This window comes from Drosophila busckii, chromosome X, assembly GCF_011750605.1.
Source record: "Drosophila busckii strain San Diego stock center, stock number 13000-0081.31 chromosome X, ASM1175060v1, whole genome shotgun sequence".
Taxonomy (NCBI): domain Eukaryota; kingdom Metazoa; phylum Arthropoda; class Insecta; order Diptera; family Drosophilidae; genus Drosophila; species Drosophila busckii.
In genome coordinates, this window is record NC_046608.1 from 20632764 (window position 1) to 20650372 (window position 17609).

The 17609-nt window shown below is 38.8% G+C and overlaps 2 protein-coding genes across 2 annotated transcripts in view; one reads left to right on the forward strand and one right to left on the reverse strand.

Annotated features, from left to right (window-relative positions):
* LOC108605107 overlaps window positions 1-17609 on the reverse strand; it is a 42972-nt gene that overhangs the window by 23757 nt on the left and 1606 nt on the right. The window contains 1 exon segment of the mRNA XM_033294518.1: window positions 16985-17141. Within this exon segment, the coding sequence (XP_033150409.1) occupies window positions 16985-17141 (157 nt within the window).
* LOC108605182 (pupal cuticle protein 20) lies at window positions 7432-8468 on the forward strand. The gene is made up of 3 exons (XM_017994774.1): window positions 7432-7728; window positions 8015-8206; window positions 8276-8468. Exons 1-3 carry the CDS (start codon window positions 7436-7438, stop codon window positions 8424-8426), a joined length of 636 nt encoding a protein of 211 aa, XP_017850263.1. The 5' UTR covers window positions 7432-7435; the 3' UTR covers window positions 8427-8468.

Genomic DNA, 17609 nt, shown 5'->3' on the forward strand with positions numbered 1-17609 from the left:
CGGGCAAGAGGGCAAAGCCAAAACGATGAGTCATGAAGGTCATGACGAAAGCAACGGCAGCCGGCTGCGACGCTGGCAGCGCTGCTGCTGCTACTTGCCGCTGCTTTGATTAGTTCAAGAAGAAACAGTACAGCAAGAGAGCGAGAGAGCGCGCACGTAAGCTTCAGGCTTCCCATGCATGTTGCGACAGGTTGACTGCCAGACAGTATGGCAGCAAGAACACAAGAAAGCGCTCTCTGGCGCTCTCTCTCTCTTTCTCTCTCTCTTTTGCGCTGAGCGCGAGCGCGAGCGCAGGCAAAGTCGGCCTGCTTGCCTATGAAAAATCAATTTCGCAATATTACGGTTATGCTGCCGCTGCTGCGCCGCGTCGCAGCTGACGACAACCGCTATGTTTTGGTTTTTGCGTATTTTTGTTTTCGTTAGCGCGCTGCGTTTTTCTTCCTTAATTTCGACACCTTTTAATTTGCCTAACTCAAGCACTAATTAACAATTTATTTACGCAGTTAATATTTATTTATGCATATAAACATTTGTTATAATAGTTGCTTACTCACCTTTTCGTTTGTTGTTTACTTCTTGCTCCTTGCTATGCTTTTAATTTCTATGCTTTAACCCACTTTTGATATGTGTTTATTTTGTTTGCAATTGTTCCGCACAGTAAAAAAAATTGTCACAAATGTAAAACGCCGTTACTTTAGTACTCAAACAAAAAGCGAATGCAATGACAGAGCAGCAGCACTAACTGTTATTTATACTTCACTTTGCGCTCTGTATTCTTCTTCTCAACTCGCTGCACCGTAATAATGTTTGTCACTGAAATGTTGTTTGCTGTTTTTAATTGTCGTAATGCAACTGCATTTGATTTTGCATTTGTTATTGTTATTGTTTTTAGTTGAGAGCTTGGGAGATTGTTTGCTGTCGTCGTTGTTTTAGTTGCTGGACCGGCGACAGCGACAGCGACGACGCGCACACAAAACTGCGTAATGCGTTGACGTTCACACGTGTTGTGCACACTGCAAAAGCTGCTGCTGAACTAACTCAACACGCGGTCACCAAGTTTAGTTTATAGCATAGTCAGGCGGCAGAGCAATAGCAGCAGCAGCGCAGCAGACTCTATTTATAATGCGGTCTTACTCTCTCTCTCTCTCTCTCTCTCTTTCACTCTCTCGCTCTAAGCACACAGCAACGCAACCCCCGCTGCTAAGACACGACACGTGCAAGCGATACACGAACAACAGCACCCACAATAAGGAGAAGAAAAATACTCAGCTCACTCAGTCACAGCAGCAAAAGGCAGCAGCAAAAAAAACTCTGCCGGCCGCACTTTGAGCGCTTGCGCAGTGCATATAACGGCGCATCCTCTCGCTCTTGCTCTCTTTCTGCTAGCAGCTCATGCTGCTTTATGTAACAGTGGTCTGAAATTTATTTGTGTGTAGCTAAAACTGGAATTAAGCTGCGTTATGTTTCGTCTTAAATGCAGGTGCATATTTAAAATATGTAACTTTGTTTTGCACAACAATATACTAAATATTAAACGACTCAATATTGAAATTAATTGTATATATATATACATTTAGCATATGTATTAGCGTGTTTTGCACACTGTGCTCTGAACAGGAAGAGGCAACGAGAGAGCAGCTTGGCACTTGTGTAATATTGGCAATTAGCAAACTGGCAGCAGGCAAGGCAACCAGGGATGATTTTTGAATGTAAAGCTGGCGCGCGCGCTGAGCATGATGATAATGATAACAACGGGAAACGTGGATGCCAAAAAAAAGAAAATACCATGACTATGAATGAGCAACAACTGCGCTGCTATTTTGTTATGCTGCGAGTGATAGGAGAGCACAGGAGCAAAAGGGAGACAAATGTTTTATGGCTTATGGCTGATGGCTGATGGCTTATGGCCAGGCTAATGCCCAATGCCAAAAGCGGAAGCAGCACGCTCTGTTGAATCGCTACTCAACTCAACAACTCTCGTCGCCGTCTAAATTGTAATTGCAAATTGCACATTTTTGGGGCCACAACATTACTTTATTTTTATTTTTTTGGGGCCAATTTGTCGCAATTTGATTTGAGCGCTTTATCAGCTGCTGCAGCCAACTTGTTGTTAACTCAATTATAATGTGGCAAGTCTTAATCAAAAGCAACCCCGCTCAGTATCTCTTTCGCTGCCTGCCACCCACAGCCCCCCAACTCCCACGCAGGTAAAACTTAATGTACGTGTGTCAATTAGCAGTGAGAAAAGTTGCCAAGAAATTCTTGCATTAAATATTTATTTCATTTCATTGCGTGTAGCGTGGCGAAAGTTGTAAGCGAAAAGTTCAAGAACTGGAGCGACCGAATTTATGTTGTAAGCGCTAGAATTGATCAACATATATAGCTTTATATTGCATAAATAATCAAGTGAATATGTGGAATTTAGGCAAATTGAGCGTCTGACCAGCTGTTTAAGCTCAAATGAGTTTTCTTTCCCTGCCCCTTTCTCTCACTCTCTTTATCTCCTTTCAACTCCATCCCATAATTGTTCAACGCTGTACATTTCAATTATTTTAGCATGCTCCAATTTGATTGTGGGCAAGAAGTAGAGCGCGAATAAATCATTTGATTTGTACACCTGAGTGTAGTTGAAGCAGATGATGGGTGGAGGAGGAGGAGGAGGAGGAGTGGGTGTTGGTCCGAGTCTCTCAATGCGTAGACAGCTTGTGTGCGTGCCTTCCGGCTCTAAATCAAGGCACAAGCGTTTTTACAAAACTTGTCTTACCTTTTACATTTTTTCGCTCAGATGAACGGCCTAAGGGGTCAACTTGCCACCCATAGTCAGAGTCAGTGGAGTGGCCCAAGGGTATTACAGCCGGAAGCAACTGTAGTTAATATTTATGGCGATTTAATCTTCTCACTTGAGCGCAGCCACGGTTAAGTTTGATAGACGCCAGACTCCTGCTGTTGCCTCAGCAACAATAACGGGCTGACCCTTTTTTCTAGTTTTTTCTATATATATATATTTGTAACTCTCTGTCTCTCTCTCTAGCTGTATCTCTATCTCCTGCATTCTTAGTTTGTTTGCGTGTCCATTTAATTTCCGCCTGGAATTGCTTAATCAAACATGGCGCTGGGTCAAATCGCTCGAGATCCAACAAAACAGTTGCCTTAATGAGTAGTTTAGGTCTTATCTCTATCTCTACAGGCTGCACTGAGCGGGGAGGCTGTTGAGGCTGGGCTGGGGGCTTAGCGTATGTGCATTAGCAACAAATTGTTATTGTTGCCAAAAACTGACTTTTGTCGGCTGTTAAGCAAACAAAACTTAACATGCTGGGAAGGGGAGCTAACTTTCTTTGGTGGGGGTGGTGTTCAATTGGGAATTAGTGCAGAAATTGAGATAAGCTGCTGCTTTGGTAGGGGGAAAACCAATTTAATGCAAAATAAGTTTTATGCGAAGTTCGTTTTAAAAATTCGCTAAGCGTAGAGCAACAAATTCTATATATTAAATAAAAAATTGCTGAAGGATCGCTATAGAAAATATTAATTTAAATTAATAATATAATTTATTAAATTGAGCTTACTATTTTTTTTGTTTTGAACAAATTCGAAATCCCCTCTAGCTACGCCTCTGTTTATGCTACTTATGCTATTTATTTGCTTTGAATAGAACTGATTACGAAAATAGAGTCATTTGTAATAATCCCTCAAATCTAAACGTGTGTGTGTATATCACATCGAGGGGGCGTGGCAAGGCTCATTTAAATTAATGGCACATCAACAATTTGATACGCTGAGCATATAAAAAGAAATTGGAGGCAGGGGCGGGTTTCGCTTTGAGGGCGCACACATCAGTCGAAAATCTCGTCGTTTTTTATTTCCTTTCATTTTGTTTTCAATTAAACAAATAGCTGAATTTGACATTTTTCTGCTTTTCGCATTTTATTCGGTAGAAAGTTCAAAGTGAAAAACGCGCTTAAATGTTGGAAAAATTAAAAGGAAATAGACGAGAGAGCGATTGCGATAACGGAGCAATGACAGCGAGAGTAAGTAACCACCATGAACCAGTCACCATTCGCTAGCAATGCCTAGGGCGACTGCTGAGGGTACACGTAGGGCTGGGGGGAGGTGCATTGACATCCAGCAGACTGTTTGGGCAGCAGGACAACAGAGCATAGAAGTGCCCATTGAATTTGCTCTCCAAGCGTTCTCAGCACCTTCAATTCCTCACCCTCACCCTCACCCAAACACCCACTCGAATCTATTGCCAGCAAGTTCTTCCGCTTGGTATTCTTATCAGTGCATTGGCATCGACTCTAACGATTGCAGCCTAAGCAAATGTTTGTCTGACCACCCAACCACCCACCCACCAACTCTCTCCCCCTTCGCTTACTCTTAAAGAGATTACACACACATTTCTTGCAATTTCTTCATGATTCAATTAGCCACAATGCGCTTAGAGTTCCTTTTAGACTCCCTCCCTCTCCCTCTCTCTCGAACTTTTCAATTGCAAATTGTATTTTTTTTCAAAAACTTTGCTCGGGGGCCAGAGCAACAGTTTCCAAGTTCTAGCCATGGCAACAGCAGCAGCTTCTGGCCCTAAATTGGTATTAGACATGCTTGAGCGGCGTCTAAACTCACTTGGCCTACAACAAATCCCAAGCAAAGTGCTTGCCATAAAATTTACTTAGACTTCGACTACGTTTTTAACCAATTTACAAACTATATAATACAATTATCCTTACTCTCGGTCTCGGTCTGGGCAGTAGTTAAAACTAAACGCTTAGCCAGCAAAACTTTGCTTTACTCTTTAGCTAATTTACAACTTAATATTTGAGTTACAGCTGCGTTATGCTAAAATGTAATAAATATATATATTTCAATGCAACTGAGAGATCGCAGATTAGAAGTAGAATACATATAGAATAAGTAGCATATGTATAAAGGAAATTGCAGCAAAGATTTCAGAACAGAACAGATTGATTATATAGTGAGATACCAAAGAGATGCTTTCCGTATGCTAATTGGACTCAAATTGGGAAAGTTTTTTAATACAGATAAATTATTCTCCATCTGTCTAGCATATCTCTTATCACTTCTAAATTTCAGAAATTACCTAAACATATATAATAGGCATTCTTTTTTCTTTCTAATTCTTTAGTTCTAATTCCTATTCCCAAATTCCTCATTCCTATTGTAGAATATTTATAAAGGAAACTGCTGTCAATTCTGATAAATTATTCCCAATTATTTACATACATTTTATATATTATTATTATAATATTTATATTTCCAATATTATATTTATCTTCATGCTTTGCATACGTTTAGCTATAAACTAGCTCAAGTAGCAGCTTTTCATGCACCGCCCCCCTCCACCTTTCCCGCTAAGCAAATGTTACGCAATCTGCTGCCAACCAAGTTTGGTTTAGTCTTAGACTCTGCACATAAAAACCTACAAAAGGTTCTAATAACTTAGTTAACTGAGATTTGCCTAATTGTTTGCTTTTGCTTTTGTCAAGGGTTTTGTACAGTCGACTGTGCCTGACTTTGTTTGGCGGGGAATGTTGGGGCAAAGTTAGCGTTTAACAGCTGTCCGCTGTCAGTGTCAAATTCATTGTAAAATTTACAAGTTCATTTGCGGCTGGCATTACATCCGCTTAAGGTCTCAAACGTAACTTTGCTGCTTCTTTTTTTGGGTGCTGGGTGCTGAGTGGGGAGGGTGTTTGCATAAATTATAAAAGGTGCTGCAAAAAGTTGCAATGCCTCTAATGAGACTTATTGATGCCACGCCAGCAACATTAGTGACGACACTCGTGTCGTCCAAGTCCAAAGCTAACTGTACATTATATGCTGCACTTTGAGGGTCTAGCGAAGCGCAAAGTTCAGAGCGCACGTATACCCTTTGAAAAAGTAAAGCCTAACTAAGGTATGCATTTTCTCTAACTTTTTGTTTTATTTCATTTAAGTAAAATAGTTATTTCTTTTTCTAGCGTATCCCAAACTATTTCTTGTATGCTAAACAATTCTTTTGTTAGCAGCAACTATTGTTCGATTAGCTAAGCTAACTAACTTCTAGATGATAATAGCACGCGTTCTTAGCTTCGAGTTGCCCTCAGGTCGATCGACTACATTCACCAGCTGATGACGTAGTAAAGTTTAAAGTTTCGCAGCTGATTGATGATTGATCATTGCTTGCAGCTAAAGTTTAAGTTTTCACGCTTTTATTTGATTAGTTCATCAACATCATTTATTATTTGTTATTGATTAATAAAGTTATGCGCAAGCAACAACAAAAAGTCGTAACTAGATTTGTGTTGTTATTAAATTAATAATTGCGGATATTGTGCGGGTTCGCGCGCTATTCTTAGCGCTCTTTGTTTTGTTCCTCCCGCTCTTCAATGGAAAATCCATTGGAATGAAACCAGTTTGCTTGCAATGATGCTACTAATGATGCTACAAATATAAATCTTTAAATATAAATAGTTTATTGTATGTGCTTTGATTGATAGGGGGGGACTTTAAATAGTTTATTTATATGTTAATGCCATTTAAAGCAGCACACAATAGAAATTCGGAGCTCATTAGGCGCCAACTAGGAATAGTTTAGGAAGCGTTGGAATTTATTGTTTATAAAGATGATGTTAGATGATAAATATTTCCAAAAAATATACAGCAGCGCTATGTACAGATATGTTAGTCTTAAAGCAACTCAACTCGAAGCTGAAATATTAAACAAAAAGAATTGAAATTTACAACATTTGCAAGAAAAATTTAAAGCTATTGCAAGCTTCGATTAAAAACTAAACAACAATTAACTGCTTAACCCCTAGAGCATGTAAAGAAAGCCATAAACAAATAATTTAAGCTACTGTTGCTTGATTTGTTGTTTGGATCAACGCGTCTCGCTTCTCAAGTTGTTTACGTCAGAGAGCCAAAAGGCACTTGAGCGGCACTTTTAAGCCAAGTTTAGAAGCTGTAAATGGCCCTCGAGTGAGGGCAGCTTGAGCCGGAACTTTGGCTACACTAATGATGAACGCAATGCTATAATTAGTGAAGCTCAACTGAAATATACAAAATACCCAAGACGCTGCAATTGGAGCAGCCACCCACAGTTTACAACAAAAAGCAAAAAAAATTCAACGCTAATTTAAAATTAAAATTTGTTTTTTAGCAATTGCATGTTTGAAGCTTTAAGCTAATTAAACGTGCAGCAGCCAAAAAATAATAATCTAAGCAACAACAAACAAACAAAGAAGAAGCAGAACAAGGCAAAGCGCCACAATGTTGAACAAAAAACAATTAAAATTGAGCAAGCGCTGCTTCGGCTATAAAATGAAGCAGCCAAAGCGCTGCCAAGCACAGTCAACGTGCCAAGCGAGCCAAGTTAACAGCCGCGCGCTCTCACTTAAATATATTTTTTTTTGAAACAACTTTTTTTTTTGAAGTGTCTGTGATGTTGCCACAAGTGTTGCTGCTGCTGCTGAGTTGCCTGCTGCTCAATTCGAGCCTTGCCGGGCGTCCCGCTCAGCGTTATTTGCCTTCGAATCAATATTTAGCTCCTCAGCAATCGTCGCAGCTGCATTATCATGGCGTCAGCAGCGGCGCTGGACACGCCGCCGCTCATGCCGCTCCACGTGGCTTTGCTGCTGCTGCTGGCTCCTCTGGAGCTGGACGCCATTCGGGGCAACATATTCCCATTGTGCGTAGCGATTATCAAAGCGACACCAGCGGCAATTATAATTTTGGGTAATTATCAATTAATTTCGACTACAGCTTGGCAAACAACTAACTAATTGCTGCTAACGGTAGATTTGTTGCAAGCTAATGCTGCTTACCCAAGTTGGCCTAAAGCCAAAATTATGACAGCGAATTTGGTGTCATCATTGAAATAATTGAAATATTTTTTAGTTTATCCAATGCCAATTTGGAAAATGTTAAGCCAATAAAATAATTTCATTAGCCTTTAAGCTAGAGGAGCTAACAATTAATTTAAATAATTTTGCTGACTTTGGCTATATATATATATCTCTAGCTTCGATACGGGCAATGGAATTCATCGCGATGAGACTGGCGAGTTCAAAGGCGGTTGGCCTCATGGCTCGTTGGGCGTGCGTGGCTCCTATTCCTACACTGGCGATGATGGCCAACAATACACGGTGAACTACAAGGCGGACAAGAACGGATTCCATGCCGAGGGCGCACATTTGCCCACCTCGCCCATCGAGTGAGTTGCAGCAGCAGCAGCAGCAGGAACAGCTCATTAGCTCAACTCTATCTCTCTCTCTCTTTGCAGCCATCATCATCAGCATCGCAGTGGAGCTGCTGCTGGCGCTGGTGGATATCATGGTGGTGCTGGCGGTGCTGGCGCCTATCATGCTCCAGCTCAGGCTCAGCCTGCTGCACGTTATCTGCCCCCCGCCTATCGCCAGCGTAGACACTACTAAGTTCACTTGCCACATGCCACAAGCTAAACTGCAAGCTTTATGTGCTGAATTTTCTCATTTTTTTTAAAACAATTCTTTTCAATAAATAAAATAAATATAAATTGTAGCTAAATACAAAAGTTTTATTTTGGGAATAAGCTCCAAAGCAAACAAAAAATAACAAATAAAATTTCAAAATAAATATCAAAAGGGAAATTTTCTTTGTTCTATTGAATACCACACATGAGAAATATTCGACTCTATATTCTGCTCTATACTCTTCTATATTCTCTACTGCATAATCTACGCTATACTCCTTGCTCTACTCTCTACTCTTCTTTATTCTCTACTCCATACTCTACTCCATACTCAGCTCTATACTCTACTCTATACTCTACTCACTCTACTCTATTCTCTACTCTATACTCTACTCTATACTCTACTCTATACTCTACTCTATACTCTACTCTATACTCTACTCTATACTCTACTCTATACTCTACTCTATACTCTACTCTATACTCTACTCTATACTCTACTCTATACTCTACTCTATACTCTACTCACTCTACTCTATTCTCTACTCTATACTCTACTCTATACTCTACTCTATACTCTACTCACTCTACTCTATTCTCTACTCTATACTCTACTCTATACTCTACTCTATACTCTACTCTATACTCTACTCTATACTCTACTCTATACTCTACTCTATACTCTACTCTATACTCTACTCTATACTCTACTCTATACTCTACTCTATACTCTACTCTATACTCTACTCTATACTCTACTCTATACTCTACTCTATACTCTACTCTATACTCTACTCTATACTCTACTCTATACTCTACTCTATACTCTACTCTATACTCTACTCTATACTCTACTCTATACTCTACTCTATACTCTACTCTATACTCTACTCTATACTCTACTCTATACTCTACTCTATACTCTACTCTATACTCTACTCCATACTCTACTCTCTACTCTTCTTTATTTTGTACTCATTACTCTACTCCATACAGAGTAAAGAGTAGATTATGGAGTGGAGAATATGGAGAATAGAGAAGAGTATAGAGTAGATTATGCTTCACTCCATATAGAGTATAGAGTATAGAGTAGATTATGGAGTGAAGCATAATCTACTCTATACTCTTCTCTATTCTCTGCTCTGCTCTACGATCCAAACGAAAGCAAACTAAGTTCAAAGCTTCTACAGTCTCGTTGACTTTATCTAATTGTCCGCAAGTCTTTATCTTTATCATTAACTAATCTAATTCACTTTCAATTTCAATTGTCATGTTGGACTCTCAAGCATAACTATCCCATAAGCTTGGCCACATTTATAGCCTATAAATTTTTACTTGGTTTCTGCTGCTCTCGCAGACAAGTAATAAAAATCAGAAAAAGCAATTTGAGCCACGCCCCTTTGCTGTTCCATTGGCAAAGGCAGTGGCAAAAGTTTTTGCGCAAATCTGGCAAGAATAAAAGTTGGGAGCTGATTAATATGCAGTTAAAGTAGTTAAAGCACACAGAGAATCGACCACGCCCATGCTCTCGCACCTAGACGCCCCTAAATAGCCAAAAGAGAAACAAAAATCTTTTTAGCTTCGACTTAACTTTTTGCTGGCAACTTTTCTGTCGCCATTGTTAAGGACATTAATCATATGCGAGAATCCTTTGGCACAGACATACGCAAGTGCCTACTGAGTATGCATAAATGTAATGGCAATTTGAAAGGACAGAGCAAAGTGAAAAAAGGCTTGACAAAGAAAATATTACATTAAGTTTAAGTGCCGATTTTATCGATAAATTGATAACGAGATTATTTAAAGCTAAGCTAATATAATTTGCATGTTTAATTGTTAATTAAGTATTGTATATGATAAAAAATAAATATGAATAGCTAAATGTTAAACGATAAATTGAGAGCGCGCACAAATTAAATTTTATTCAACTGTTTTTTTTATTTTGCGTTAAAAATAAAAAACAAATAAGCCTGGGACGACCACAATGGCGACATTGTTTTAAAAGCTTGTTAGCTGTCCTAACTAAAGGAACAACAGCACAAGCTGGATAAAGAGGAAGAGCACTCACTACATATAAAGAACAACAAGACTATTAAAATTTTAATGAATTTGCTGTCCGCTGGGACGTACAGAAGCAAACGTCAGAACGCGCGAGAGCTCAGTGACTCACACGCAGCTAACAAAAGAGTGTGAGAGGGGGGGCCAGGAGGGGGTTGAGGCTGATGGTGTAGTAAACTTTTAGGCAAAACTGTGTGTGCGTGGCGTGTAATGTTTGAATTTGTTGATGTGCGTGCAACTGCCATATCAATTTCAAAATAAGTTACAGCCATATATAGTCTTAGTCTATATATATAGAAATAAATACAGGTGTCTGTGCGTCTGTCTGCATGTGTGTGTGTGTGTGTGTGTGTGTGTGTGTATGTAGAGCAATCTGACAGCCTCACGCAATGGTGTGCCAAAATGTTAATAAATATTTGCTGCAAAAACAACTTTAATTATCGCACTGCGTATAAATTTGTTTGCAGCTTTTGCTTTTTTATATAAACTGCAAGCTGTCGGCTTTAACTTTGAGCCACTTAACCTTTAAATGATTTGCCCTGAACTTTACACCTGGCGAAAGTTCTCAACTTGCCAGACTTGCTGTATCGACTATCGATAGTATCGATTATTGAGCTGCATCTTGAGCAAACTTTTACTTTGGTTAATACCAACCTCAGAGTTTCTTTAATCGCACTAAATATTAAACATTCTACGATCGATAGTATCGATAAATTAGCTTTAACTGCAGCGCATTTAAAGCTGTCAGTTTCAACATTGAGCCAATTAACCATTAACTTGCCAGACTTAGAGCCATATATAGCAATAAGTATAGCAATGTACACCAATATCGACTTAATGCTATCGATAATATCGATAAATTAGCTTTAACCGCAGCGCATTTAAATTCTTAAATAAGCACAAAGCTACTTTAAGCCTCAAAAGTCTGGGCAACGCACAAAAAAAAAAACAAAGAAATAGAAAATTTAATGTCCAAGAAACTGTCAAAGGCTTTAAGCAATTGTCTCTCAAAACTTTTACCCCCTCGCATTTCTTTTCTTTCCCATTTTTTTTTGTCTTTTTGCTGTTTTCTTGCATTTCAGCTATGCGTTTAGTATGCGCATTTCGTTGTATGTTAAACGACGGTCGCATTAATTAAAATTACAGCGCAATGCTCCAGGGTAGACCAAGTGAGAGTATCAAGGGGGGGATGCTGATGTTTTGGGGAGGGGAGGTGTTGGTTGAGTATAAAAGAAGCTTGAGGTTTTGGAAAAATGAAAATGTCTACATAAATTAAAGAGCGCTTAAGAATTTTATGAATTATTTGACATTATTACAAGCAGACATGCCCCGAAGCTTAAGAGTGAGAGCGGAAGAGAGAGAGCGAAGTGTTGGCTAGCGCCTGCAAGTAGGCAACGTTTATTGAATTTCATTAGTCTTGCCCCCGTCTCTGGATTCTGGTAAATGCAATAATTTGCATGCATATGTCGCTCGCTTGTTGAACTACACTAGTTACACAGCAGCGACAACCCTAGAGTTGCCACCCTCTGTCACTGCTGCTCTGCCCTTTGGCTGCACTTACTTAATTTTATGCCAAAACAATGACACGCCATAAATTTAAACGGATTTGCCTTTGCGCCGCAAGCAAAAAAGTGCGCCAACCCCTCAAATGTGTGTGTGGCAGGGATGGGGAGCAGGGCTGGAGTGCTGTATGAGCTGAGGTGAGCTTTACTTTAAAATATATGTATATATATATATGTATAAACGTTGCTTAAACTCTGTTTTTTTAGTGCCAAGTGTTTGAGCGTTTTTCAACACTTGGCGTTTGTGCTGATCAAGCTTTCATAACAATGTTGATGTTTGTATAATTTCTTCAAAATGAATATGCAAATATTTTAATCAAAACTGCTGCTGCTCTAAGACTGTGCAGCGAAGTCGAAGCAATAAACGTAATATAACGTAATAGAATATAAAAAAAGGAAATATTGAATATATAGAGGAGAGACACCAATGAGGATTTTTGAATGATTATAGCAATACAAAGCAATTTTTGCTGAAATGTTGTATGTATTCTTATTGGGAAATGCTGATATATTAAAATATTGAATAATTATATTAAGACTTTAATTAGTATACAATTGGTATATCTAACTAATGCTTAATTACATTCTTTTGATTTGGTTTATTTGTATAACTAACTACTCAACAGCCTAGTAATGCTTTGCTTATCCTATTTATACAGACTGTGGTCGAATTCAAGTTCTTTCTCTATTGCATTCCAAACTCTATCAATTAATAAATGAAAGCATAAGCTTGACAGCATTTAAAAGTTCAAAGTCTTAAGCGACAGCTATTAATATCAACCCCTCGAATTTAACGCTCTCCTGCTGAGTCCACTTAGTTGGACACATATGCTGCACACATGCGAGTAAAAATACGCCAAAGCAGCCAAATAAAATGCAAACAAGAAATGCCAATAAACTAATTTGCACACGAAAGCGAGAAAAGCAGACACTCAGAGAGAGAGAGAGAGAGAGAGAGAGAGAGAGTGAAGGAGATTGAAGTTGAGTGGGTGGCTGTGCTGGGCTGTAGTTTGAGAATATTTATGTATGAATTTTAAGCAGCTGTAAAAAATGCAAAGCCAATAAAAGGGATAAAATTGAAAAAAGCTTCAGCTCCAGCTCCAGCTCCAGCTTCAAACCCGACCAGCATACTATATGGTAGCTATAGTATGTTAAGTGTAAATGTTAACGGCATTGGCAGCTGTAATTGTAACTGTGCTCGGCATGCGTTGCGCATTTGGTATAATAAATTAGCATCGCGTTTCGTATTATTGACTGGATTTTGAATAATAACACACAAAGGACAGCACAGCAGCAACGAGATTGGAGAGTGTAAGTCGAGCTGCTGTTAACCCCCCAAAGGTGTCTAGAGCGCAGACACACGCGCCACGCTACGCCAGGACACGCGTGTAGCAGAACTGTAGCGTAACTGGTGCCTGGTGGGCGCTTGGGTAGCATTTCACACAACTCAGCACAATTGCGCACATAAATTTAATGCGCCAAATAATACAACACGCCAAGACAAGTGAAACGCATATTTAACTTGACTACATGGCGATGAATACAATTCACTCCTCCAACGATAGAGAGAGAGGGGGCAAGATGAAAGTGAAGATGAAGAGAGAGAGGAAACGTTAGAACAGTGTGCTTCAGTGTACTATTTATTGTTGTTCTAAACACTAAATGAAAGAATTCTAAAATAACTACAATTGCATTTGCTACAAATTGCTTAACAAATTGTTATCGATTAAATCGATAGTCCTAAGAAGAACTTCAATGAAATGGTAGAACAAACAGAACAGTATTCGTTCAAATAAAATAATTCTAAAGTAAAATATCAAAGTAATTGCAATTGCATTTGCTACATTTAACAAATTTGTATCGATATAGCACATAGAACTGAAAATTTTGTTATTGTTAAGTACTAAAAAAAAATGCTGCAAGGTTTTAAAGCTTTAATTTCCTAAAGAGTGTTGAAGCGAGCGTTACTATAAATGCATTAAATACGTTGTTATCGATAAAATCGATAAGAATTTCATTGTTGTTAAGCCAAATAAACTGTACTTAATAACTGTAGCTCACATCAGTTACTATGCTCAGATTTACAACTTTAAATTCCTGCAAAGTTTTCAATGGAGCAAAAGTCAAATATCAAAGTTGCTACAATTGCATTTAACACGTTGTTATCGATTAAATCGATAGCATAATCTTGAGAATTTCATTGTTGTTAAACTAAATGAACTAAACTTAAGCTATGCAGCTTTAAATTCCTAAAAAGTGTTCAAGCGGTCAAAATTAATACAATTGCATACGTTATCGATTAAATCGATAGCACATAACCCTGAAAAGCACTAAATAACAGCTATAGAGCTTTAAATTCGTACAGAGTGTTGAAGTTAAATATCAAAAGTTACTACAATTTCATTTAGCATTGCATTGTTATCGAATAAATCGATAGCATTTAACCCTGAGAACATTAAAAAGCAATTCACATAGCTGCCAGCGCTTTTGTAACACTGTGCGAACAAGTTTTGCGCCCATGTACATATATATTTTGCATTTTTGCTGCGTTTTTTTTTCTTTTCTGTTGCTGCTGCTGCTGCTCAACAACTTGAGAGATTTATATAAAAATACATGGTCGGCACTCAAAAAAAGCAGCAAGAGGAAGCACACACACACACACACACACATATACATTTGCATGTATTTTTGGCATACAAAGACGCAAAATGTTGTTGGCCACATGAATTATTTACAAAGCAAGTGGCAAAGGCTGTTGGGTATGGGGCGGGGGGGAGGTAACTCCTTGAACCAGCAGTTCGTATGAAATTTGTTACTGCGCCTATGTAAGGTTTGATTAAATTTTGTAGGCGTCGGAAATTAACTCGTTTTATTGCATTCTCTGTCTGTCTGTCTATTGCTCTCTCGCTCGCTTTCTCTTGCTGCCTCGCTTGTCTATCAAAAGTTGAAGCTTATTATGAGCTGCAATAATTCAGACACAAGAAATATTAAGTTCAGTGGTGGGTTAAGCGACGCAACACATAATCAACAATTGTTGGCCCAAACCACTTACAGCCCCCCCCCCCTTACAAAGTGGGGTGGAGCGTTGGGGGTGGGAGTAGCTAATGATTGCCAGCACACAGATCGTTGCGCAATTTTCTATTAAGGAAACAATGCGCGCTGCTTTAAATTGTGCCATCAAAAATAATGTTCTCAGCTTTGTTGGGGGGGGTGTAAGTAAAAAGTTTATAGTGTTTAGCAACTTCTCTTTCAATTTTGACACTTTACTTTACCCACTTGACATATTAGATTAGCCTCAAACTGAATTTAAAATGCATTTAAAAGGCAAAATCGATTAGTTTAAGTCGCAAATAAATTTGCATTAACATTTAAGCAGCATCCACATCAATTTTTTTGTTTTTTTTTTGTTTTTTTCGCTCCCAACCTTAACCACACAAGTTTATGGCCACGCCCACGCCACGCCTTTTGCTTAGAAAATTTGTGTGTGTTTTGCTGGGACTTCCCAAAGGCTGTAAATTGTTTATTATAAAGGATACCAGAAATAAAGTTTGAAACTTTTGGGGCTTTGGGCCCTGAGGCGCAGCGTTGGGGCGAAATGCAATCAAATTTTGCCAAAATGAAATTGTTCTTGCCACAGCAGCAGCAGCATTGAGTTCAATGCAATAGCTATAATATACATAAATAAAATGTTGCTAAATTTAATTTGTGGCTGAGCCGCAAATCAAATTTGTATAAAATATTAAAAACTCATTTTTAGTATTGCCTACTTTTAAGGGCAACGCATACAAAGCAAATTTTTGGTGTTTTTTCTTTTTTGGGCAGTTGATGTTGCGGCTGTGGCAACTGCCACAAAAGCTCTGCATTGTCATTTGTCTTAACTGTAGAATTTTCTTACGCTAACTGAAAATCAAATTGACAGCGAAGGGCGCACGTCTGAGTCGCACAGTCGCAAAACTCAAACCAGAGCAAAAGGCACTTTGGCATGATTAGTGGGTGTTGGCGAGCGGTTGGGGGTGGGGGGTGTGGGAGGCTGACTCACGTCAACTGACAGTAGCACATAAATCTAAGACGTTGAGCTACATGAGAAACTTTTCGCTACAAGCGGCGGCATGTTGACGACACTGACAAAAGTGCATATTTATTTATTTATTAATGTTGGAACATGTGGGTGGTGGTGGGAGGATGTTGCAGTTGAAGCTGCTGTCTAGAGCTTGCGGCCACTTGAGGTTAATGCTGCGTCCACGACAGATTATTGAGTTGGACAGCTGACAGTTGCTACAAGAGCAACTTGATATACTTCACTTGCAGCAGCAGCAGCAACCCCTAGGGTGTGTATATGGAGCTGGGGGGGGCTGCATAGTAGGGAGTTTGTAAAATATTTCAAGTGCTTTGCAGACAAGCGAAACAAGAAACTGCTGATAAATGGTTTGGCTGTCTGTCTGTCTGTCTAACAGGTAAACGCCGCAAGCTGTTGCGAATTACATGAGTGTTAGTAATAACACTAAGCTTAAGCTGTAATAATTTAAACTTGCAAATTTCTCTTTCTTTTATGCTGCTGTTTCCCCACTTTAGTTGCATCGATTACAAACTGCGCGCCTGGTAATTACCAAAGTGAGTGATGAAGCTGAAGTGAGTGCCAGACGCGACGTTTGGCCTGCGGAGTAGCCGAAAATCAAATTCGACGTTCAATTAAAATTCAATTTGCCTGCGCGTCATTAATTAGATTTACCCAGCCACCCACCAGCACCACCAGCAGCAGCTGCAGGCAATTTGCAAGCAAAAAAAAACCTCACGCTCTAGCTCACTAATTAGTCTATAGATACTTCAAATCGTAGTTGTTGTAATCTATGTGGCCCAAACTTGAGACACGCATAAATTATGGCAATTCAATTGGCCAAACTGGACATAGTGTTGGACTCACCTGTTTCTGCAATGTATTCGAAAGCTCCTCGAGGCATTCCTTGCGCTCAAAACGCTCGAACTTGAAGCTATTGGAGCGATAGAGCTCGTTGTCCTCGCGTCGACGATTGCGGCAAAGGCGACGCGTAATTATATTACCACTGCCACTTAAACGTGGCCTGCGGGGCAAGCAGCAAAACAGAGGGAGAGAGAGAAAATAAAGTAATTAGTGTTTAAATATATTATTTATGTTCAAAAGTACTTTAAGCAATATGCAAGCGAATTTAAAAGTAGCATTAAAATGTTGAAGAGCAAAATAATAATTAAAATCAATAGCAAATTAAAGCATGAAATACAATTTACTTTGCCCCAGCGTTAAATAAATAATCAAAAGAATTGAAAATAAAAAGAAAAATAAATAAATAAAGCCAGTTGCTATATAAAACTTAAGCTACATGTTAATTTTAATTATACAATATAAAAAAATAAAAAAAAAAAACAAAGCTATAACTTTAAAATTTGAAGTTCGACTTATGATTTGAGATTTTTTCTTAATATATCAACAGCTTTATTACTTTAAAATTGTATTAAATTTTATTTGGGCTATTTTTTTGATTTTTTGGGGTTCTTGTAATTTATGTCACGAG

What these genes read in the sequence shown, in the direction of transcription:
- LOC108605182 (XM_017994774.1), top strand. Translation starts at nt 7,436, where the DNA reads ATGTTGCCACAAGTGTTGCTGCTGCTGCTGAGTTGCCTGCTGCTCAAT. An exon ending in AGCGGCAATTATAATTTTGG is followed by an intron (nt 7,729 to 8,014) that starts GTAATTATCAAT and finishes ATATATCTCTAG; the next exon opens with CTTCGATACGGGCAATGGAA. An exon ending in TTGCCCACCTCGCCCATCGA is followed by an intron (nt 8,207 to 8,275) that starts GTGAGTTGCAGC and finishes CTCTCTTTGCAG; the next exon opens with CCATCATCATCAGCATCGCA.